Source organism: Ciconia boyciana, chromosome 8 (assembly GCF_034638445.1).
Source record: "Ciconia boyciana chromosome 8, ASM3463844v1, whole genome shotgun sequence".
NCBI lineage: Eukaryota > Metazoa > Chordata > Aves > Ciconiiformes > Ciconiidae > Ciconia > Ciconia boyciana.
The window spans coordinates 20398331-20422811 of record NC_132941.1 but is presented as its reverse complement, the minus strand read 5'-3'; the positions used below and the strand labels follow the sequence as shown (position 1 = coordinate 20422811).

At 36.1% G+C, this 24481-nt stretch overlaps 1 protein-coding gene across 14 annotated transcripts in view; it reads left to right on the top strand.

The window, feature by feature from the left end:
* The window catches only part of HERC1 (HECT and RLD domain containing E3 ubiquitin protein ligase family member 1), a 105973-nt gene that overhangs the window by 41670 nt on the left and 39822 nt on the right, over window positions 1-24481 (top strand). For 10 of the 14 annotated variants that reach the window (XM_072869743.1, XM_072869750.1, XM_072869747.1 and 7 more), the window contains exons 20-37: window positions 8-122; window positions 216-336; window positions 2475-2646; window positions 4682-4988; window positions 6341-6464; window positions 6744-6795; window positions 14014-14285; window positions 14608-14823; window positions 14909-15029; window positions 15994-16231; window positions 17253-17446; window positions 19376-19531; window positions 19765-19871; window positions 20110-20220; window positions 20302-20478; window positions 21454-21693; window positions 21868-21951; window positions 23044-23564. In XM_072869743.1, coding sequence (XP_072725844.1) covers window positions 8-122; window positions 216-336; window positions 2475-2646; window positions 4682-4988; window positions 6341-6464; window positions 6744-6795; window positions 14014-14285; window positions 14608-14823; window positions 14909-15029; window positions 15994-16231; window positions 17253-17446; window positions 19376-19531; window positions 19765-19871; window positions 20110-20220; window positions 20302-20478; window positions 21454-21693; window positions 21868-21951; window positions 23044-23564 — 3328 coding nt within the window. The remainder of the gene's footprint in view (window positions 1-7; window positions 123-215; window positions 337-2474; window positions 2647-4681; window positions 4989-6340; window positions 6465-6743; window positions 6796-14013; window positions 14286-14607; window positions 14824-14908; window positions 15030-15993; window positions 16232-17252; window positions 17447-19375; window positions 19532-19764; window positions 19872-20109; window positions 20221-20301; window positions 20479-21453; window positions 21694-21867; window positions 21952-23043; window positions 23565-24481) is intronic. The other 4 variants (XM_072869755.1, XM_072869749.1, XM_072869745.1 and 1 more) reach the window with 2 other exon arrangements.

Below are 24481 nucleotides of genomic sequence, written 5' to 3'. Positions count from 1 at the left end.
TTTTCAGATTGGGATACTGCAACTTTAAGTAATGAATCACTCCTAGATACTGTCTCCAGATTTGTTCTTGCAGCTCTTCTGAAACATACAAGTTTACTTAGTCAAGCTTGTGGTGAGAGCAGGCAAGTAACTTAAAGCTGCTTTTAAAAGTTCAACTTCAATTTTTAAAAGAAAGTTTGTATGATTTTTTCCGGTTTGGGTCTCTCTTTTTGTAGGTACCAGCCTGGCAAAGCCTTGGCAGAAGTATACCGTTGTGTATATAAAGTTCGGAGTCGCTTGCTTGCCTGCAAGAACATGGAACTTATTCAGACTAGATCATCCTCAAGAGACAGATGGGTAAGACTATAAATCTCTTTTCAGTTCTTCAGGCTTTACTGTGTATTAAAAAAATTTTACGTAATGTTAGTTTCATATATGTTGCTGGTATTTTTGTTCTACCTTGTTGAAAAATTTCAGGAGTTTTCAAATGAAAATGGGCAATGTATAATTAGGAGTCCATTAAGCTGTAGTACACGTGGTATTAAATCAATTGAAGAAAATGATTGATTGACAATATTTGACTCTAAGCACAGCCTGAAGCTTAGCTTTACCTGTAAACATAGCACTAGTATGCTGTAGCATAGAAGCCTACAACTTAGATGTAGATTGCTTAGCTGTGGCCTGGTCAATACAGCTTAGTCTGGCTGCCATTCCTGAACCCAGCTGAGTTATCTGGGCCTCTGATCTCTGTCCCTCTCTGTACCTCTCTCTTACCTTGCCCTGCCTTACTCACCCCTTTTTCCTTCCTCCACGGCCAGATTCTCTCCTTAGTCCTAACATTACTTGTCCTTGTCAGCCCTACATGAATGTTAGACGTGATAGAACTGGGCCTGAAACTAGCATGACGGCAACTTCTGAATCATTTTATTAAGCCAGGTCAGAATTGATGATGGAATTGTTCATTGAATTACGCAGGGTTGGGACTATTAGGCATTACAAGGTAGTCCTTAAAGTAGGATTAGGGTTTCTCTGATAGGATTTTTAATTGCTGTTTACAATCTACAAGTGAGATATTTTTAATCAAGAAAATTCTCATGTGACATCAGGATTATGAGCCTTTTTAGCTATATTGTAAAGCACTAGTGATGCTTTTTAAAATTGTGTAGGTCTGTTTCCTCCTTTTAATTAATATTAAGGGGATATGTGTCTTTACCCCTTCCTTTCTCATGGTCTAACATATCTGCAATAGATTCAGCACTTCTGAAAGCATTGGGTGTAGTGAGTGTACACGGGACAGTATGCATACGTTAAGCTTGGTGGTTCTCTGGCTTACCAAGCACACACAGGGTGGTCATTTCCTAAACATGTAATAAATCTGTTGCTTCATGGTCATGTTACAGCTGTTGTGTATGCTCACAGTCAGGTACTGTGTACTGTGTGTGTGCAGTAAGTTCTGTTACTCCCGGAAATTCTCAAGCTTATTGTGCAGATGCAATACAGCAAATCTAAATGTATGCAGTAGATTTGTTGCTTCAGGGCGATTTCAGATTTAATACTATTGGGAAAAAATAGCTGGTTTGCATTTGCATAGTATATACAGGCTTAATGATAGAATGACAAGAGCAAATAAGAGGTGCCAGAAAAATGGTGACCATGATCTGTGCTACCAAGACCTTCTGTTTTTTTTGGAAAGGAAAACTGCCAGGAGAGAGCAGATGAATTATGCTGGTGGAATGTGTATGTCCCAAGATTTGTAGGATTAATTATTCTAAAGTATTCTAAAACCTCTAATGTAACTGTATGTTTTATATTTAAAGCTTTGCTGCCTTCAGATTGTCTAAAGCCATTTCTTGCATTGGAAAATTGTTAGGTAGTAAGCATTTTGGTGGTCACCACTTACATCCTCAAATTGAAGGAAAGCATCAACCCAAATATATCCACTCAATCAAAAAGATTTTTTAAATTCAAATTCTAAGCCTATTATCCTTCTTGTGCACCTCATGCTAATCTTTGATTTTGGGGTGTGCATCTGTTTAATTTAATTGAAATAAAAGGGAGGAAAAGAACTGCAAATTCAGGACTGTTAAGAATAAAAATGGGAACATATTAGGTATCGCTTTAAGTAACAAAATCTTGTCCATCGAAGTAAGTTTTATCACATCCATGTCCTTTTTAAAGGGAGAAAATTTTATGAGACAACAGCATGTTGTTGCTGAAGGGTCAAAGTTTGACAATAGAGTCTAAGTAAGCACTACAAGGAGTCATATTTCTGCAAATAATCTAAGTAACAGCTATTAAAGGAAAACTAAATTTTCCAACTTATGTATTTAAAGCCTTTAATGTAAACAGCTGTCTTTGTTGTATATTTCACACAATATCAACAGTATCTTTTTGATGCGAAAAAACTTATTAAATACTTATGTCCTTTTATGTTCATCTTTCATTTTGGTCAGAATTCATTTCACTGAATATATATTTTATTTTTTTTAATCAAGATGTTAGATAACCAAGAGTCTGCTGATGTTGATACTCAAGAGCATTCTTTTACTCGTACAATTGATGAAGAAGCGGAAATGGAGGAGCAGGCAGAACGCGACAGAGAAGAAGGACACCCAGAACAAGAAGATGAAGAGGAGGAAAGAGAACATGAAGTTATGACAGCTGGTAGTAAGTACTAGTTGTGTGTGTCAATAATGTAATGTGCTTTGGAAGTACAATATGTTTTTCTCTCTGAGGTAAAATGGAGAAATTATTTAAAAGATTATGAAAGATTTGTCTGCATAAACTGTGAGAAGTTTATTTTTATAAAATGGTGTAGTGCTTTTATTGGGTCAGAAAAGTCTTTTGTTACAAAGGGAATCGAATACTAAGCAAGTGGACTGCCTTTATGGGCAATTCTCAGGGCATCTGACATGTACCAACACTTCTTATATGCACTGTCTACAAGACTAATAGGTTTCATGTTGTTTTCTCTAAACTTCTATTCAATAGATCTCTTGAGTTTTCATCAGTATTTATATATAGAATTTTTGCTGGGTTTGTATGTCTTATTCTTGTATGTAATAAGCTTTGAAGGGTAATGTTATTCTGAAGTTTGGAAACAAAACTGCTGTTGATAACAGTGGGCTGACTGAGTTGGAATTCACTTGTATCTTTGAATATCTCTTCTTGAATCTATTAAAAACATGGAGGTTTTATTCAAAGTTTGGTATTTGTAACACTATCTTCAATACTTTCTCATGGGTTTTCTAAAAAAACTTGTTTAATTCTTCAGAAGATAGCTTGAAAAAGGTGGACTTTGCAGACTTGCTGTACTGACTTGGGCTTGTAATGAGGCTCAATGGGGTAGTTAATCCTTAATTTCTCCAGTTTTAGTGAAGCAACATACAGTCACAGTTGTGTTTTCTATTGTTACCCTGGTGTTCAAAAGACGGATATCATGTTAGCCTTCGAAAGTTACTGTAGAATGTATGTAGCTTAAAAAATAAAAATTGCCTTGAAATATTTTCCATAGATATATAATTTTTTATTATTTTCCAAATATTGTTCCTCCTGATACTGTTAGAATGTTTCTCTTTTTCAGCCTCTGCTGTCATTGCTATTTTGCTGACAGTGTTTATATTCCCCATTAGGACTCCCATATTCCTGTTTGGGATCTTACAGACCAAATGTATGTTAGACCTTTAGTTTCTATATGATGTGTCATTACATCCACAATGCAGTAGGCTTTCCTGGAAATGTACTGTAGAGTTGAAGTGCACGTTCATGAGATGATGTATGTTTCTAGAAGGTGTACACATGTTACCTGTTCAGTAGATGCAATATGCTTTTCCTGCTTGGCATGCAGTTACCCTGAGCAAATGCTCAGTGTTCTCAAATTCTATCTGGGCAGGGTTTCTGGGTACATTAAGGGAAATGTATACAGAAATACCCAGACAGACAATGGTGTTATATGCACAAATAAGTAGGAAGATGATAACTCTTTTACTGGAGATCCTAAGGGAAGCTGATCCTGACATGCAGAGTTCAGTTTGTGTCCTTGATGCCTTGCTGCTTGTAACTATTAATATCAATGAAGGAAGTGTTTGGGTTTATCTTTCCCTTTCCAAAGGGGAACTGAATCTTTAAAATTAAAATGATGAAGTCAAGAGAGCTTTAGGTCTTTGGACAGAGAAGATGCAGTCTCTCACACAGCTTCTTTAGAAGAATCTAAGACAAAAGCAGAATTAAGCAAAGTGAAGGCTAAGAATTTTGATAGGATCTTCATTGTACTGACCAAAGCTAATAAAAGCCTGAAACTGTTTCAGTATTGAATTACAGATATGCTGGTGTCTGGAATACAAATTTACAGAAGCATTACTTCATATACGTCTGCTAAAAGGCAAACATGAAATAATATCTTTGTCTTTGATGCTATCCAAACAGGAGTTGGGTTGCATTAAGACACTGAAAGACTGTTTAGGGTTCTGTCAAATTGCATTGCCATCTTCATTTTAAACTTAACATTGTCTAAATGCTTTATTTAACCTCTTTGCATGACTTCTTTTATAGCTTTGTATCATTAATGTATTCTTTTACTGTTGGAAAAATATTTGTTGTTCTTTGTAGTGGGGCAGTTTTTGGCCCAAGATGCAGATGAATATTTCGTTCTATGTAGCTTTGTCTAGAAGTTAAGACCTTCTTTTTGTGTTGCATGTTACAGAAATATTTCAATGTTTCCTATCAGCCCGTGAAGTAGCTCGCAGTCGGGATCGAGATAGGATGAACGCTGGGACAGGGACTAGACTTGATGATCCACCTCCTCAGTCTCAGCAGGAGCGAAGAATCAGCACTGATCTGACAGAAGGTCAAGATGTGTATACTGCTGCATGCAACTCTGTGATCCACAGATGTGCCTTGTTGATCTTAGGAGTAAGCCCTGTTATCGAGGAGCTCCAGAAACGAAGGGAGGATGGACAGTTACAGCAACCTCCCTCTACTACTCCTGAGGGGATCGGACTCATGACAAGGTGGGGTTTGCTGACTGCTTAGAATAGTTAACCATTCTCTGCTTCCTTTATAATTGATTAAATAACCTCATTTTTCCTCTGAGGATTGTTAGAATTTTTTTTAAAAGAAGGTTTTGCCTAGAGCAATGTTACATTTTTGTTGAGAATGGTGATTTTTCTCAATTTTCTTTGTCCACATTAACTAAACCTTAATAAGAGTTTTATTCTGTGTGGACCATATTTACTTTTCAAAGTTGGGCTTAGTGATAAATAGTAATGAAGTCCAGATCATCAGGTGTACAGATAATCTGAGGTAATCAGAAAGAGTCTTTATTTTTCCTAAGATTTGTTTATGTGTTTGGATTTTTTATTACCATGTTTGTATTTTCTTGAACTTTGCCAACGTCCTGTATAGTAGTGTCCAAAAAACATTTGTACGATATGTTTAAAAGCAAAAGTTTCAAAGCCTATTATGAAAAAAGTGTCGTTCATGATTGAGTTTTGTAAATATTCCTAACATACTGGCGTGTGTAAGATGCTGTTGTTGGGTATAGGAGAATAACAAAATAAAGCCAGACAGCTCATTGAATTGGAGAAGTGTGTGATTTAAATAGTATAAGTACTACATAATGTATTTTAATTTTCATAACCTGAGATATTCTTGGTAACACAGTTTTATTCTAAACTTGACCTATTTAAACTTTTATTCTAGGGATCATTGTGTATTAGAATGTGACACAGTAATTGTGTAGCTGGTGCTACTGGTGAACTCCTGAGTCTACTTAAGCATCTAGTGTACAGAAACTCTACTCTGATATTTTAAATGAAGATATTGATGGGGAGTTCAGAGGGAGATTATATATATTCAGTACCCTTTTATTCTTTTTGCCTCTTTTGGGAAATCTAGTCCCTAAAGCATGGGTGGCTGCCTCTGTCGTTGTCAAAGTGGCTTTCATCTCCAGCATATCAACTTTAGGATGCATTTTATGGGTGGGTTTTTAATAAGTTCAGTGCTTTTTCACCCACTTACTCTGTCTCTGTTTTATCCTCTCAGCTCAGAAGTGTTTCTGTATACTGTATGTAATACCAAGGCACTTGAATGATCAGTCATTTGAGGTTGCCGTTTGTTCAGTTGACCAATAAGGGTGTTAAAAAGTAACAAAGTTTACTAATACCCTTTATGAGCATAATAATTGAAGCCATCAGACCACTTTTTTCCTCTTTGATGTGGTCTTGTGATGTTCTGTGATAGTCTGCTCCCAAATAAAACTGTGGTACCTGCTAAATTTGACTATCAAATCTTACTTTTGCCTAATATAAGTATTTTAATTCTTTCTCTGTGTGTGTGCACATCCATGTGTGTGCACCTGAAGCAGGAGTGAAAGTCTTACTGCAGAAAGTCGCTCAATCCATGCAAACTCAAACTACAGACTGATTAAGTCAAGAAGTGAATCTGATTTATCTCAGCCAGAATCAGATGAGGAAGGTTATTCACTGGTAAGTAAACTAGCGTGTTATGTATTTGGAGATTGTCAATATAATATTTAGGTGGGAAGTACATCCTAAACATTTGTTTAGTGCTGTGTTTCAGTATAGAGATCTCTTCTAATAACCACCATTGTTAAGAGAAAGTAATGGTGGTAAAAAAAAAAATTGAAATTATTATAGCTGTTAATTTTCTCACTTTTCTGGGTGAGGGATGCATTTTAAATACTCAAATATTATGCACCACATACGTTCACCTAAGGAAATGAGGCTTTTAATCTCTTAATCTAGAGTGGAAGACGAAATGTTGATTTGGATTTGGCATCATCACACAGAAAGAGGGGTAAGTTTTATTGTTTACCTAGTGAATATTGACCTGATAAATATATTAGTATTTCTTAAGTTAAAATGTGTTTGCAGTTAAATGCAGTACATAATGGCAAACAGGATGTTAAAACTGAGTATTTAAAAATAACATTTAGAATAGTTACTATCTACTGTTTGTTGTGCTAAGTTCTGTTGCTTTGTGGCTTGGTTATAGTATTTCCTAGGTTATAACTATTTATTCTAGTTTCTAGAATTGCAATGCTCTTTAGAAACAAGTGGGGATTTCTGTGAGGTCGAATGAATTAGGAACTTTCATTCTGTCTTCACTCGTGTGACTTCAGGAAGAAAAAATTGGCAGAGAAGTTCAGTATCAAGTAGAACACTGTATTCTTGTGCTAACAATGAACTTTTACCATAAAATGTGCTTGAACGTGGAGAACTCGTACCAGAAAATACTGCTTCAATTTTTGCATCCTCTCAACACCAGCACACCTACAGAACCAAGCAACCGCTTCTTCTATTACTCCAATATAAATCAAATTTTTAGCTTTTGTACTGCTTTTTGTTGCTGCTTCATTCTGGGGAATCTGAATGAGCTCCTTCACAGAAGGTAGTGGAGAGAGCAAAGTATGTTTGTTTACACAGAGACCAAAAAGTCCCAGCACTCTGGATGATGCAGAGTCTCTGCTAAAATCAAGACTTAAAGTCTGTTGTATCTGTAAAAATCTTGGGAAGACGTTAACAGGAATTAGCTTGGGTTATTATATGCTTAAATTACAGAAGCTTTTAAATACTGTTAGGTAACAGTAGTTCTAGTTTAATAGCCTTCATCGTTAAGCAGAGTGCTGAGAGGTTGCTTGCTTTCTAAAGTCTTTTGGAATTGTAAAGCAAGCTATCAGTGGCAAGACTCATTACACTTCAATTTGTAAATAATGTGGAAAGGAATTCCTTGTACATGGATAATCAATTGAACCAATTGAGCAAGTAAAGAAGTTTACTAGAGCTGTTCGTACTGTGACAGCAGGATGTATGTTGGCATTCTCAGTGTTAGAAGATCTGATAGCACTCTGATCAGCATTGTATTCTTTGAAGCCACCATTTTCAGCTTTGCCATTAATCTGGCGCAGAACTCTGTACTCGCTTTCCTCTATATCCTAAAAGTAATCCAGGAAATCATCTTGGGTTAGATCTGAGATACAGTATATCTTAGGGATTATGGTTCCTAAACTGTTGGTTAGACTGATGAGGTTGTTTTGGTCAAGGGCTCCAGGAAATAAGGAATAATGCAAGAATAGACTTTATCAACCAACCAGTCTATAGAACCTTTTAATTACAGAAGAAGGTTCTGCACCAGGTCTGTAAAACTGAGGAGAAATAGGGGTGAAGTGCACACTGAAATGCTAGAGATACTGCAGTGCCTATCAAGGATGTTTTGACTGGTAAAACCCCTTCAGTTTCATCTCTGTTCTTGTGATAAGCCGTGACTAATAAAGTGGACATTTATGTTCACTAATGCCTCAGCTTGAAGAATAGGAGAAACCTAAATTCTTACAGTATATTTGCATTATGCTGTGCTCCATCCTGAGCTGCTAGCAAAAGAGATTAAGGAGTTCCATCAGAATGACCTATCTGCATTTAAATTTGCTACATTTGTTAAGAATTGAAGGATTAGAAAAAGCCTGATTTCCTGTTTATGGCAAGTAACCACTGTAGAAGATATGACCTACAGAAGACTACAGCATTGTTCTGCAAGTTATTATCCAGCTGGATTTTTAAGTGCCACCAAAGTCAGATTCCCCTGAAGCAACCATTAGACATTTTAGTGAGAAACAAGCAGCATATTTTTATTTGTTAGGGTTTCTTTTGAGATGTTCTTTCCATATTCATATTTGTACCTTGTGCTCCTAAGAATTTCAAATATGATCTGCTTTTGAGTGGAAGATGTGGAAGGTTTTATGTCCCTCTAAATGAGGAGAAGGAGAGGAAGGAAACGTATGCCGTATAGATGCTAGAGAAGATATCTATTTTGAGTGCAGAGGATAGTTCTGTGTTACAACAGAAGCATATGTGGGAAACACTTCTCGAGTTGCAATTAACATAAAGTAAAGCCTCCTGTTTTTCCTTGTCTCTATTTCTATAAAACAGCAGTAACCATTGTTGCTTTAAGGGACTTACAGCTGAACTTTTCAAATTTTTGTTGGATTGAATGTGGAGTTGGCAATGTTAGGTGGAAAAGAAGAAGTGGAGTCTTACAGAAGAACCATAGGAACCACTTCTCATTTCTTTCAGTTGAAGTTTATTATTAAAAAAATTCAATCATGTTTCCTTTTACGTGTGGTTTTTAGAATAGTATCTTACTGCAGTTTGTAGCAGTACCTTGAAAATATTTGTTCTTTCAAGTGTGTCTTCGTAAACTGTGTGAAGGAAGTTGACAAGCAGAGCTAATTGGAAAGCAAGGTATTTTCCTGAAGAAATTTCCTTCTGTCAGCATTGTTTTTTTCCTGTAGGCTGTGCTATTTTGGAGACTTAAAAGGGAATTTTCACTAAAAAAATTCACTTGATATATGGGCAAGAGGTTCCTCCAATCTCTTCTTAATAAGTTTACTAGAATTTAACCACACTCCTTGTTACAGAACCGTGGCCACACATTATATTTTCATGATGTTTTGTAGAGTTAATTTATCCCAACTATACTCTATGCAGAGTATTTGATCCTTGCAAAGTTGTCAAAATAATGTAGTATGTATAGGGTATCGGTGAGTGTTCTTTTGTAACAGGAAAGAGAGTAATTCCCTCTGGAGTGGACTGGCTTATTTTAGAACTTCTGTCTATTGAATGAAGCAAATTGTTACTCAAAATTCAGATCACATTTCCTTAATAATTGAATCTCTGGTTGTAGTCTGGTTTTTATGGTACGAAAGCTGTTCCTATTCATAAATTGAAATATAGAAAACTAGCTGTAGAAAAACTACTATAAGTTGTTCCTATGGTCTTGCAGATGAATATGGAAGGAAAGCATTCTCTTTTTACTCAATTAATGTTTTAGCTACTCAGTCCAATCTTTAATTGCCTTCTTCCTTTATTTATCCTATCTGTTCGGAAATATGACAGCGGTATTCCTACTTCAGCCTGAGGATCCTTTGAGTAACTTGTTCCTTGCTATTATTCAGTTATTTCTGAATTAGTAAACTTTTTCAACATTGCCATAAGGGGTGATGAGCACATTATTATTTTCCCCTATTATCTAAGCCCTTTGGGGTTTTTTTGTTGCTTAGATTAATCTTTTTCAATTATGCAAATCCAGAGAGTATACCTCAAAATGTTGTACCTGTCCTGTACAGTACCTGCAGGATACTGTACGCTGCATCAGATATTTAACAGTAAAGAATGCATATTTATCAGTGCATTCATAAAGATACTTACAGACAGATAAATGAGAGTCCTCCAGTCTTGGGTTTTCTTACTTCACATAAATATTATTTCAGTGAATTTCAGCATGCTTGTGTGTTCTGTACTACTTTACTAACATAATTGGGCAACTCTGAAAAAAGCAGCAACTTAAATGAAATCCAAATTAAATTGAAATAATTTTGTGTACCTGTAATAATATGAGTTCTGCATTTTGAAATTGAAAGGTTGCATTTGAGTAAGGGATGTAAACATGTCGGTGTATGCATATAACTGTGTTTAAGGAGATATATTTTTTTTCCCCTGAAAAGAAGGTGGAGAATTTCGAAAGTCTGTTATGTAGGCTATACTAATTCAAAACAAGAGTAAATATTTTTTCCCCAAGCTTTGCTGCTTGATATATTGTTGTATTGATTGACATGAGACTGATCATTTAAGTCAGAATAATCTGAGGAAGAGATTTTATGAATATGTTACCTTCTGTTTCAAATGTCTGCTTTTGTCTTCTGATTCTTGTGTGGTGTAGTGTATTTACTCCTTTTTGGCCAGTTGAGCCCCAGAAAAAAGAAGAGCTTCAAGCAAGTAACTGATGGCATGTTTATTTTTTTTTGTCTCTATAGCTTCCCTACATATTTTATGTTTTATGAAGTGTGTATTGCAGCTGTGCCACATTCATTTAGAAAACTCATTATTACAAGCTGGCTTATAAGGACAAGTAAAATTTTTTTTTTTTTTTTCACTGTAAGCTTAAAGTTTATTCTTATGTGCAACTCTATTCATGTGATTGTGGAGGCTTATGGAATTGCTAAGCTGCAGTCAATTCTGTGTAATTGATATTACACAGAATCAAGCTAAGCTCTAATATACAAGCATACTTTTGATTCTTCTATTGACTTTTGATTCTTCTATTGATATTTAACATCTTCAAGGAAAAAAAATAACTTTGTTTTAGATTTGTGTGCCCTAATTCTTAAATGTTTTTAATTCTGAAATATATTACTTTAACTTCTGACATCTTTGTTTTTAAACTCTATACTTTTAGCTATAACTTCTCTTGTTTTACATTTAATCTGTATCTCATAATTGTTGGACTTTTCTCCTAATTTGAAACAATTTTAAATTGTTCTTACATTCAAACATCCTTGCATTTAATACTAAAATGATTAGCTAAGACCTCATCTTTTTTCAAGTATGAAATAGGTTTTTATTAATATATGGTGGGTTTTTTTCTCATAAGATTTGTTGACTATCAAAACTAAATTTTCTTCTGATGTTCTGTTAGTCCTTGAAAGGTCTCCTAAAGTTTATGATTTAAGACATCGGAATTGCTTTTTGTTTCTTTACAAATCCTTTGATTCTGTTCTGTGCTTCATAGTGGCATAGTATAACATTGGACAGGTAGAGGATAGGCAGCTAATGTCACTTTGGGATGCTTTAAGCTCTCCTGCTGTTGAAAGACTGTAGGGCTTAAGGAGGCTTTTGAAATAGTTGTTGCTATGTAGGCAACATTTTGTGGACATTTTGTAGTAATGGTTTAGCTATGCTTCCTGTAGGAAATCTGAGGCTTCATTTATCCTCTCCCTTGGGCTCTGTTTACCATGCATATGCTAGGTGAACTCCCTCCTACATGAAACAGAGTATTTCAGCACCCTTTTATTCTACTCTGTCCTATTTATCTTATGTTTCTCACCTGCCACTTCAGCATATAACCTAGGTTTAATAGAGAGCTTTAAAACAAGTATTATAAGAATTAATATTAAAATTAGAGTAAGGTGGTATCTGTCTTTACTTCTGTTTTAAATATTGTCACCAGGTATAAATTGTAAAATTGAGTAACAGAATTTCTTTAAATTCTTTCAAAGTAAAAATGACAAAACAGATTGTTCTCTGTAAGTGAGGTAATATTCCTGTGTTACATAAACCAGCAGAAATTAGGAAATGAGATTACACTTTGAAAAGTAGTGTTTAAACTTAACCTTTGCATTATCCAAAATAAATTTGTGTGCATATATTTTTGTAAAACACCTAATAAGACCTAAGTACTGCGATGGTTCTTTCTGAAGCCATTGCAAACTGTTTAGTAGCAAGTGTAAGGAATACCATGCAAATGCACATGAACACTATTTACAGAAAAGGAAGTGGAATGTGAACAGGTTTTCATAATGTATAGCCCTGACAATTAAATTTTTTGGCAACTAAGTGGAGATTAACTACCTAATTTACAAAGGAAAAGCAAAATTTCACAATGTTTTGAATTTGTAAGTTGCGTGAAGGTGCAAATTGTGACCTGCAGGTGCAGATTGGTTGACAGCATAATAGCATTTTGCCTTTACCTCAGGAAAAGAATGGTGTAGAATGGCTGCTAGGAGAGTCGTCCTAAGTTCAAAAACTGCTATGTCTGTTTTTCCTTGTTCCTATGAGCAGTTGCTTACAGAGCTGCTGCAGGTAGGCAGTGTTTAAAGGAGGTCCTGAAAGTAGTATCTAGCTGTCACCATTGGAACTCAGCCTCACTGATGAAAGAAAGCTTTCCAGATGAATTTCTATGAATCTGTGTGACTTTTTCCTGAAAATGGCTTTGTTTGATAATGTTTGAGGCCGATACCATGCAGACAGATTTTAGAAACTGCAGTATTAATGTAGATTTGTACAAGTACTGTGAATGGGTTGTGATTCTCCAAATTATATCTGTAGCTCATTGTGCACAAGACAATTAATATTTAAAAATTCTATGTAGATTGTTTAAGATAATTCAAACTAGAATTTCAAAGTTAATTTAAACATACATTAGGTTTCCACATAGGTCTCCAGACATTACCTATCTGTACAGATGGAAAGTTCTTTCGTGCAGGGTCTGCCCTCTTGTAATGCCTTGCGTGGCTCCAAGTCGGCTAACAGCATTTACAAAAACAATAAAATACCAACTTCTCTGTTGATATGTATATTTAACTGATGCATATCAGTTAACTGCTGATGAAGGTACGATTTCAGTGACATTGCACTCATTTGTGCCAGGGATAGAGTTCTAGCAAAGCTCTTTTGGAAATTAGATCAAATATATCGTGATTAATAAGTTCCAGTGCTGCAGCGTGATGACTGAAGCTCATTTGAAGAAATACATTTATTACTGATGGTAAAGTTTCAGGTAGTGTAATGACATGCCAATGTAATCGGAAGTACTTGAAAATAGACTTGTGAAATTGCCAGATGATTAAGATACAGATCTAATACATGCTGTAGGTAGTATTTCATATACATGTATCTATTTATCTTGAATCATACCAAAATAAATGCTCTCTGTTAGTCTAAAATAAACATTTTCTGTTCCCTTCTGCAATCATGAATTCTGTAACTATTTCATCCAAATAACATTGTGCTTTTTCAAAACGATAAAATATGTAGTGGCTTGATTAAAACCAAAAAACACTCTTGTTTTATGGTTAGACCTTAAAGTAAATATCCAAAGTGCACAATTTCTGTTGTAGCAGATCTTTTCTTTACTATTTTGTCATTTAGCTGCAAAGCATTTTTATTCAGTGTTCTAGCTTAAAGCTGAGCAGTTTGAGTGGCTTCTATCTTTTTGTTTTCTCACTTGGCAGCCTGTTGCAATACTGCTTAACATAATTAAAAGGAATGCAGCCTTTCCTTTAGGGAAATTGCTGTAAATGTAAATCAAGTGTTTTGCTCTAAGTTGCTTAATGCATGGTATAATTAACATGAATATCCATTTTCCACCTGTATGAATACCAGCAGTTAATTCTTTACCTACTGTCAGAATGTGTTACCTGGTGGACTGGAATTTATGAGGCTTCATTATGTATATCTTTAGGAGCAATATACAGTCAAGTGGAACCTTTAAGTGACTCATGGGCTCGACTAAAACACAGCAGGGATTGGTTATACACTTCCTCCTACTCATTTGTTGAGTCCGATTTTGATCTCTCAAGATCCCTTGGAGTTCATACTTTGATTGAAAATGTTGTCAGCTTTGTAAGTGGAGATGTGGGAAACTCACCAGGATTTAAGGAACCAGAGGAAAGTATGTCCACCAGTCCACAAGCATCAATAATTGCAATGGAGCAGCAGCAGTTGAGGGCTGAAGTAAGTTTCAGTTTAACACCTTTTCTTCTTATTCTTATATTATGCTAATTTTATGGGTTTTTTAAAAAACATTGTCCAAATTCTGTCTATTAAGGACATTTTATCTCTCTTTTCTGTTAAAATATCTTAACTGGAACTGGGAACTTTATTTACATAAACTCTAAAACAAAACTTAGAGTTCCCTTTTGAGAAAAAAAAAAAGTGTCAATGACAAAACAGCTACGTCATTCGTTCTCGCTTATGTTTGAAGATTATCTAATTCTAATTTCTAAGGATACTTGCTACTTACTTAATACTGTCTTTTGCCTGCCTTTGTTTTTAGCTTCGTCTGGAAGCACTTCATCAGATTTTAGTGCTTCTGTCAGGGATGGAGGAAAAAGGTAGTGTGCCCTTAATGGGAAGTCGTCAAGTACCAGGATTTCAGTCTTCTTCATTGCTTACTTCTGTTAGACTACAGTTTCTTGCTGGCTGCTTTGGTTTGGGCACTGTAGGACATACAGTCACCAAAGGAGAGAGTGTAAGATTGCATCACTACCAGGTATGTACTTTAATAGTTTCTGCTGTTTCAATAACTGGGTGATAAAAATGTATCAGTCTTTATAATATTTATTTGTTTGACCCAGGATGGTATCAGAGCAGCTAAGAGAAGTATTCAAATTGAAATCCAAGTGGCTGTACACAAAATTTACCAGCAATTATCTGCTACATTAGAAAGAGCTCTGCAAGCTAATAAGCATCACATAGGTAAGTGAAAACCAGATTTGCAAAATATATCCTCTAACATACAGTACAACAGCTTATATGTTTAACAAAGCAGACTTTGATATTAGTGACCAGAATTCACTGAAGTATTCTCTTTTCCAAAGAGAGAGAAGCTTTTTAACCTTTTTCTGTCTTAATTTTTTCAAGTGTTAACCCTTTTTATTTTAAGACTTTTAAGTATTGTCAGCCTTTCTATTCCACATACCATAATCTTCCACAGTCACCCATGTCTTTGGCGCTTAAAAGTGATTTTTAAGTTTTTCAGGGATAGTCAGTTTTCTGAAGAGATGAAAAGTCTCCAATCTTTATTCTTTCATTCAAGTGAACTTTCTTTAAACCCAAAACCAAAGAACAGGGCATCTTGCCTGTTTTGGAAGCCCTTTCTCCTGGTCTTCTATACTGAAATATTGCTGTGTGCTTCTATCCTTAAGGGATAGCTGGAACTCTGCACCTCTTTGTGCCTTTGTACGTGTACTGACTGAGGGCATCAGTACAGAAGAGAGTTATATAATTTAGTTTGGTGGTAGAGCTTAATGGGCACTCTTGCCTGAATTGTTTTGTTGTTTCACTTACAATTAAAATGGAATTGGAAGAAGTTTCTTGAGAATCAACTTGAAGTACAAATAGAAAATTAAGTATTTCACCCAGTTATCCTTACCCTAGAGAGAATATTCTGGTTTGAGATTTAGCCTCAGAACATCTATATCACAAACTAGATGTACATGATATTCTTCCTTGGACAACCTTGACATAGAGGTTGCACTGAGTTAAAGGGGGCTATGATGGTACATCAGAAAGACCACCTCAAAGTGTCTGACAAAGAAGGCTCTTCATTTGATAATTTAATTCATTAACTTTTATTTAAAAAATAATCTGCTGTTCTTCTGTCTTAGTATTCTTACTCTGAACAGCTTATTAATTAAAAACAACTTTATTTTAATCTTAGAAGCACAACAGCGTCTTCTGTTGGTAACAGTCTTTGCTCTAAGTGTACACTATCAGCCTGTTGATGTCTCCTTGGCCATTTCCACTGGTCTGCTAAATGTGCTATCACAGCTGTGTGGCACAGACACCATGTTAGGACAACCACTGCAGTTGCTGCCCAAAACTGGTATTTCTCAGCTCAGCACAGCTTTGAAAGTAGCCAGTACAAGACTACTTCAGATCCTCGCTATCACCACAGGGTAAGTATGGAATGCTCCCTTGCTTTCAGAAAACTTAATTGTTAAGCTTTTCAGCACCCTTTAAAAACAACTTTTATTTTGTGTGAGCTTTCTTTAGGACAATAAATGTTGTTCAGAAGCATATAAGTGAAGTGGGGGGAAAAAGAGTAGTCACATTATTCATAAGAAAGATACACATAAGACTGATAAATATTTTTAAATTGTAAGTGAGGAGTTTGGACCAGAAAAGTAAGAACTTTATGGTCTGTAAACATCGCATTCTAGTGTTCCCCATTTTTCTAGCTTGACTTTGCATCTAGATCTGTTCAGTTGATATGATGAGGCTTTCTGTTCTTGTGTAAAAGTCATTTGTGTAAAAGCAATACCAATAATGTGGTTAGGAGTTCTTCAGAGCAGTACATTTTGCTTTTATTCAAAATATAAAGTAATTTTCTGAGGAATGCTGGCCTCTGCTAGACCAGGGAACAGCATCCAAAATCTTATCAAGACTTAAATATTTAAACTCAGTAAAGAAAAAAGCAGTGGAGAAAGTATTTTCTATTTAGAGCAAGAGTATTATTTAATATTCAGTACATGCATCTTCATCTCAGTGTTCATACAACACATTGCATTTACCTGCCAAATCTGTTATGTAAAAAAACCCCAATAACAGTCCTCCCCTGCGCCCCCCCAAAAAAACAACTCACAAAAACAACACCCCATCTTTGGAAGTTGCAGTGGGATTATGTTTAATTGACTAAGTTGTTCTTTTTCCCCTAGGAAGTACTGGAAACGTATCCTTCATTTCCAAAGATTGGACAGTTTTAAAGTGTCTTTAAAATAGGGTTCAAATAAGAATAATCTGCCAAGCATATGGTGGAGGATGAGGAAAAGTCACCTGCTGCAATAGAATGAATTAGAATTAGTGCTGTGTTAGACCCAGTTGTCACTTGCACTGAGTTTATAGTTGTGTCTTTATGTTATTGTTCCCTGGATCAGCTCTCAAATACTCTTATGTTTACTTTTTTGTGTGTATGTATAGAACCTATGCTGACAAACTGAGCCCAAAGGTGGTCCAGTCTTTGCTGGATTTATTATGCAGTCAGCTGAAGAACTTGTTATCGCAAGCTGGTGTGATGCTTATGGCTTCCTTTGGAGAAGAGGAAGGTGAGGAAGATGACGTAGAATCAAAAAAGGCAGATTCAAATGGGGATAATGAGAAGAGGGACTTCAGAGGTAATTATCTTGCATAATTTCTGTTACAATTTTGAAATAGCAGAAAACATAATAAAATAAACCACTGAATGCTGAGGCCCTCACCCACTCTACTGTATTGATTATTGTTTGATTGATTGATTATTGATTATTGTTGGGTCATTCTTAACTCTGTAAATTAGATTGAATAAAGTCATCAAATAATTTTGTGCTCAGTTCAGATTTATATAGACTTGATACATAAATCGATGTAAAGATAGGAGCAGGTAGAGAATAAGAATTACTCCATCTGGTTTGGAATTAGGAGGAGAATGCTGTTTTCCTCAAAAAATGAGTTATTGGTGGTAGTGTTTTTCATAAATGCGGTCATAGGAATTTAATTATCTAAGTTTCAAACTGCAAATAAATACAGCCTAATGCAGGGAATTGTTGCATTTGCTTTGTATTATGCAGTTTTGCAGTCTGAATGGGTGGGAAGAGGTTGATCCTACCCTGTCATATTAAAAAATCTGCAACAAAAAGTTCCCTGAAATACTAATATCTTCACATAATTTGCAGTCCCTTAGGGAGCATTTTGAATTTCTGTGGAAATTGTGTGTTTGAAGAAATTTTTCATTGTAGCTTGGTTTTAGGTGTACATATGTTTTTGGTTGTGCTTATAACTGTCTTTGCTTATAAATAATGCAAAGGCTGATGAATTCATAAGATAATTAATTAATTACAAATTAGGATATAAGCTCTTATCTTTCCACAAACATTTTCTTGTTAAAACTGCCTTGGAATACGAATCAGGGGTGTGAGGAAGTACAGAGTTTTGCATCAAAAATCCCCATAAAACAAAAACATACTTGAAACTAATAGTTACATTTTATATTATGGGGACATTTATAAATAATCATGTGTATCAGATTTACGTGGCAAGGTTTTGGTAGTGGGAGGGGGCTGCAGGGGTGGCTTCTGTGAGAAATCAGGAGCTTACCCCCATGTCAGAACCAGTTTCAGGCAGCTCCAAAACAGACCCGCCGCTACCCAAAGCTGAGCCAGTCAGCAATGCTGGTGGTGCCTCTGTGATAACATATTTAAGAAAGGGTAAAAAGCACTGCACAGCAGATGTGTGAGAGAAAAGTGGGAAAAATGTGAGAGAAACAACTTTGTTGTTTTAATTTTAAAGGTGTTTTAATTTTTTCTTTGTTTTTCACTATCCTACTCTATTTTTCATTGACAATAAATTAAATTAATCTTCTCCAAGCTGAGTCTGTTTTCCCCGTGATGGTAATTGGTGAGTGATCTCACTGCCCTTATCTTGACCCACGGGCTTTTCTTCTTATTTTCTCCCTGTCTTGCTGAGGAGCAGAAGTGAGAGAGCAGCTTGGTGGGCACTTGGCAGCCAGCCAAGGTTAACAGCCAGCCATCATGTAATAACTGATCATTGTGTTTTTACTTACAGAACAGTTTGTTGCCAGTAACAAGGACTGATAATATTTTCTGTCATCTTCCATTCTCTATGATAAGACTGCAAATGGTTACTTCTGTCTCTGAGTTGCTTGGCTATATTTTATATTAAATATATAGAGCTTGCAAATACTGAAGTGTGGTTCTGCAGTCACACTTTTGATTAGATATATACAGTAATTTCCTGTAGAGTTGTTTATAAATCTTAGCATATCAAAGTACTTGTGGTCCATAATGCACTGTGTGTTATTTGAGTAGCTGTGTTTTTCCAAATGCATGCTAGTCCACATAGCGTAGCCTAGCAATATCAACTGGCTGTATTCTGTTCTGAACTCACCACACTCAAAAATTGAAACATCTAAAACATCTAAACCGCAGCTGTGAATGGCTGCCTTAATTTTTTTTTTCCTTCTACTTTGACCTTGACTTTAAAAATTGTTATTTGCAGATACTGTAGAAGTAAGGTCGTAAATGAAAACTTTTAATTTAACTTCCTAGCTGCCCTCCGAAAGCAACATGCAGCAGAATTGCACTTGGGAGACTTTCTTGTTTTCCTACGTAGAGTTGTGTCTTCAAAAGCAATTCAGTCAAAAATGGCATCTCCGAAGTGGACAGAAGTACTTCTTAACATTGCTTCTCAGAAGTGTTGCTCAGGTATGATCTTTTCAAAATGTACTCAATGGTTACTTGCATTTCTGTAGTGGAGTTCCAAAAAATAGGGCCTGTTAGAACATGTGTTACATAGTGAACAACTAAAACTAACTTCAGTAGATGTACACAAGTTACACTTTGGAAAATTGTGTGCTGGTGGCATGCAGCTGGCATCATAAGTGCGTGCCTGATGCAGAAGTCACTTTCAGATTATTAACATATTGCTCCATCTTTAGGAGTTCCCTTGGTTGGCAATTTGAGGACTAGACTTCTTGCACTTCATGTACTAGAAGCTGTATTACCTGCTTGTGAATCTGGCGTTGAAGATGATCAGATGGCTCAGGTCTTTATATTTTGTTGTAAGCTTTTACACCTGTTTCTTCAAAAAGCCTCATTAAACTTTTAAATGTTTCATAGGTTTGTTCAGAATCCAAATCAGGTGAGGCTCAGTGTAGATATTTGCTTATCTAAGAGCATTGAATATTTTGGCATTTATACCTACAATGCAAAATATAACAGTATAATATTTGTTGGCCTCATCTTGAATTTAAAATGATCTGAATTATATTCTAATACACCAGGTTGTTGAACGTTTATTCTCACTTCTGTCTGACTGCATGTGGGAGACTCCGATAGCTCAGGCTAAACACGCAATTCAAATAAAGGAGAAAGAACAAGAAATGAAGCTACAGGTAATGATCCTTTTACTTTCTCTTTTGACTGAATGCAACTGAGTTACATTTACCACAAATATTTTGTCCTATTTCTGATAGAAGCAAGGAGAGTCTGAAGATGAAGATGAGAATCTTCCCATACAGGAAGTGTCCTTTGACCCTGAGAAAGCTCAATGCTGCATAGTGGAGAATGGGCAGATTCTAACTCATGGAAGTGGAGGTAAAGGATATGGTTTAGCATCCACTGGAGTTACTTCTGGGTGTTACCAGTGGAAGGTAGGTTGCCTGAAAGTGTATTTCTTAACTTCTCTTACTTCATTTTGGAATATGCTATGATTTATAAACAACAGCTACCTATATTTTTTTCCCTTATGACAACATTCTTGGGTAAATGACATTTTGGCAATGTTAGGTTTACGGTTGGACTCGATGATCTTAAGGGTCTTTTCCAACCTAAACGATTCTATGATTCAATCCAAAGTGAAGAGTTTGTGGCTGCTTTTGAGCACTACCATTTGGATATTTCAGTACACAGATTGGAGAGTGTGAATATGTGTCGCATATTTGTAGAGGTGATGGTACTTGTCCCTAAGATCTATAGTCAGCACAAATGGGCATTGTCTTGCAAAAGTTACCTACTGAACTATGTAGATTTTGAATTTTTTCTTAAGAAAAACACTTCACAAAACATTTTGTTTTCTTGCAAAAAGACATATCAGCCTGTCTGACTGACAAGACCAGCTTTTAATACATAATCTGAAGTGATGTTTTTAGGAATATAGATACATACACAGTTGTAGTCCTTGTTAGTACCATCTTTGAGCATAACACTTTTACTTTTTTTTTTTTTTTTACTTGATTCTGTGTAAATCACTCACTGCAAACATGAGGAGTAAAGCTTACTTATTTCTGTAATACTATTTTTAGCACTTGTAACCCAACTTCTGGGTGTATACATTTTGAGTCTGGAAAAAAAATGAACTTCTTTGTGTATTTACATACAGTTTTCCTAATTACTAGTAGGTTAAGTTTAAATGACTTGTTAATGACTGACCTTATACACCAAGATGTCATTTTAGAGGTAGAGCCTGACTTTAGCTTATTAGCTTATTATTTTTTATTTATTAAAAGCTTCTGAGCAAAACAGTTAGAGGTATGCATAAATATGTGTAAGATAAATTTTCATTGCTTTATTGTGTTAAAATGTATATACTTGACTTTTTTCCCTGTTTTTTTTGTTTTGCCTGCCAGTTCTACATTGTGAAGGAGAATCGAGGCAATGAAGGCACGTGTGTAGGAGTTTCTCGCTGGCCAGTACATGATTTTAACCATCGCACTACCTCAGATATGTGGCTATATAGAGCCTATAGTGGTAACCTTTATCATAATGGAGAACAAACTTTGACTCTGTCCAGCTTTACCCAAGGAGATTTCATCACATGCGTATTAGATATGGAAGCAAGAACCATTTCCTTTGGTAAAAATGGAGAGGTATTTAACATTAATTGTTTTTTTGGTGTTTTTTGCAACAGTAATTTGGCATGGATATTTTATATAAAGCTAAGCATGACAGTTAAGACACGTGACAGTTCCAGTTGCAAGGATTATAATACAGGTATAACTTTGTCACGTTTCATATTTTTGCTTGTTTTGTTTTTTAACTAGGAGCCAAAACTAGCTTTTGAAGATGTGGATGCAGCAGAGTTATACCCTTGCGTTATGTTCTATAGCAGTAATCCAGGAGAAAAGGTAACTTAAATGTTCATCTGCATAGGTGTACTGGTTTTGGCTGGGATAAAATCAATATTCTTTATAACAGCCCGTATGGTGCTATGTTTTGGATTTATGACCAAAACAATGTTGATAATGCACAGTGGTTTAGCTATTGCTGAACAGTGTTTACACAGCATCAAAGCTTTCTTGGTTTCTCACTCTGTCCCTCCCAGCAAGTACATTGGGGGTAGGCAGGAGGCTGGGAGGGAGTGCAGCCGGCCAGCTCACTTAAAGTCACCAAAGGGATATTCCATATGATATAACGTCATGCGCAGCAGTAAAACTACAGGGAAGTTTGCCAGGGGTTTCTGTTGCTCGGGAACTGTCTAGGCATCAGTCAGCTGGTGGTGAGCAATTGCATTTTGGATCACTTGTTTTTCTTTGTTTTGTTTTATTTTGGCAGTTTTTTCTCTTTTATTTATGAAACTTAGTTTATCTTTTCTCACTCTTGTGCTTCTGATTCTCTTCCCCATCCTGCTGGGAGGAGTGATTGAGTGGCTGTGTGGGACTCAGCTGCCTTACCTGGGTTAACTCTCAACAATAGGTCATAAGTTTACCCTTTCCCTTCTGTTCTCCTCTGTGTCAATGTTATTGATGTTGGGTTTTTTTGGGTGGTGCTGAGAACGTCAAGTGCTGAGAATGTCACTGATTATTCATTTTGGTTTACGACATACATAGCACTACATTACTTGCACACTAGCTAGACTTTTCATAAATTCCTGTATTGTGTAATCTATTGTAAATTTTAAAAGTATTTTATTATTTAGAATTGATTTACAGACTTAATGTTCTACACACAGAATTGCATTCCCCAGAAACCAGGGAGAATGTAGTATTAGGAATTCCAGATAGTCTTATGTGAGAAACCATGAACTGTTGTAATTTCAGCGTCCTTGAGTTTGAAGAGATGCAGGTTTTGACCAGTGTTAAGGTGGATTTTGCACTGTCACGCAAAAAAAGACAGTGCTAGTAATTTTTTCTATTCAGCAGGAGACTCCTGTATTTAAAATGAGCTTCTTCTGGTATGTTGAGAAGATAACTTTTAAACTGTTCTCTTTAAACACTTAGGTTAAAATCTGTGATATGCAGATGCGTGGTACACCAAGAGATTTACTACCTGGTGACCCCATCTGTAGTCCTGTTGCTGCAGTGCTGGCAGAAGCCACTATCCAACTCATTCGTATCCTTCATCGCACAGACCGTTGGACACACTGCATCAATAAAAAAATGATGGAAAGACTGAATAAAATCAAAACATGTCTTAAAGAAGCAGGCCAAAAGCTTAAGAAAAGTCGCTCAATTCAAAGTCGAGAAGAGAATGAGGTGAGAGAGGAGAAAGAAAATAAAGAGGAGGAGAAAAACAAGCATAGTAGGCACGGTCTGGCTGACCTTTCAGAACTGCAGTTGAAGATGCTCTGTGTGGAAGTGTGGCCTGTTCTAGCAGTAATTGGTGGAGTTGATGCTGGTCTTAGAGTTGGAGGTCGATGTGTACACAAGCAAACTGGACGTCATGCCACCTTGCTTGGAGTAGTGAAGGAAGGCAGTACATCCGCCAAGGTCCAATGGGATGAAGCAGAGATTACTATCAGGTATGCTCATTCCTACACTTTTCACAATCTAGTGGTGTTTTGTGCTTGGAAATCTTCAGAAGTAACGTACATTTTATATTAGAGTCATGCTGATCAATTATTTTAAGCTTAGACTTCAAAATTTGGCTTTTTAAAACAAAAGACTACTATGAGTTAAATTTTTATGCTATCTAGTAATAAAATGCCTTGTATATCAAAAATAAATTTGATAGTTTTGAATTGATGAGCATCATTGGACTTCTTAGGTTTGGCCTTTAGGCTTCAGAGTTGGGATGTGACCAGCTTGCCAGTTTTCCTAGATTTGAAATGAACATTGCTTGTTTTAGAATTGGTATGTTTTGGCTAACTAAAACATTATTGCTGTCTTAATTTACTACAGCTTCTTGGTTACGTCTGTGAAGAACACAGATGTTTACTGGGGGTTAGTGCACACTTTTGTTGTAAATGGTGAACCTGGTTCTGAAGTGAGACCTGATACGGTTTGTTAGAGTTGAGAACAGGTGTCTTTGCTGCATTGTCATTCCCTTCTTAGGGGACTGGAAATTGCTCTGTGGGGCTTGAGGAGTGGTTAAGGTCAGGAGATGGGAGGATTCTCTCTTCTTAATGGTGGGTTGGATGATGGTATTCAAATTAATGCTGCCTTGAAGTAGTGTTTGTTCATTCTCTGACCTGCCTTAGAGAGCTAAAGGAATACCCCTGTATTAGATGTTAACACTCTCGAGTTGTTGTTCTGCAGATGATGGTGAGAACTGGGGAGGAGGCTGGTAGGAGATACTCCTTTTTCCACCTCTCTTGCAGACATGCCTTCAAAGGGAGGGCACTTGGAAGGAAACTCTGAAATGAAGCTAGTGGCTTCTCTGGGCTCTCTGGTGGTCTCGCAGGAATTGCCTGTGTTTTTGTGTGGAAAAGATTTGATT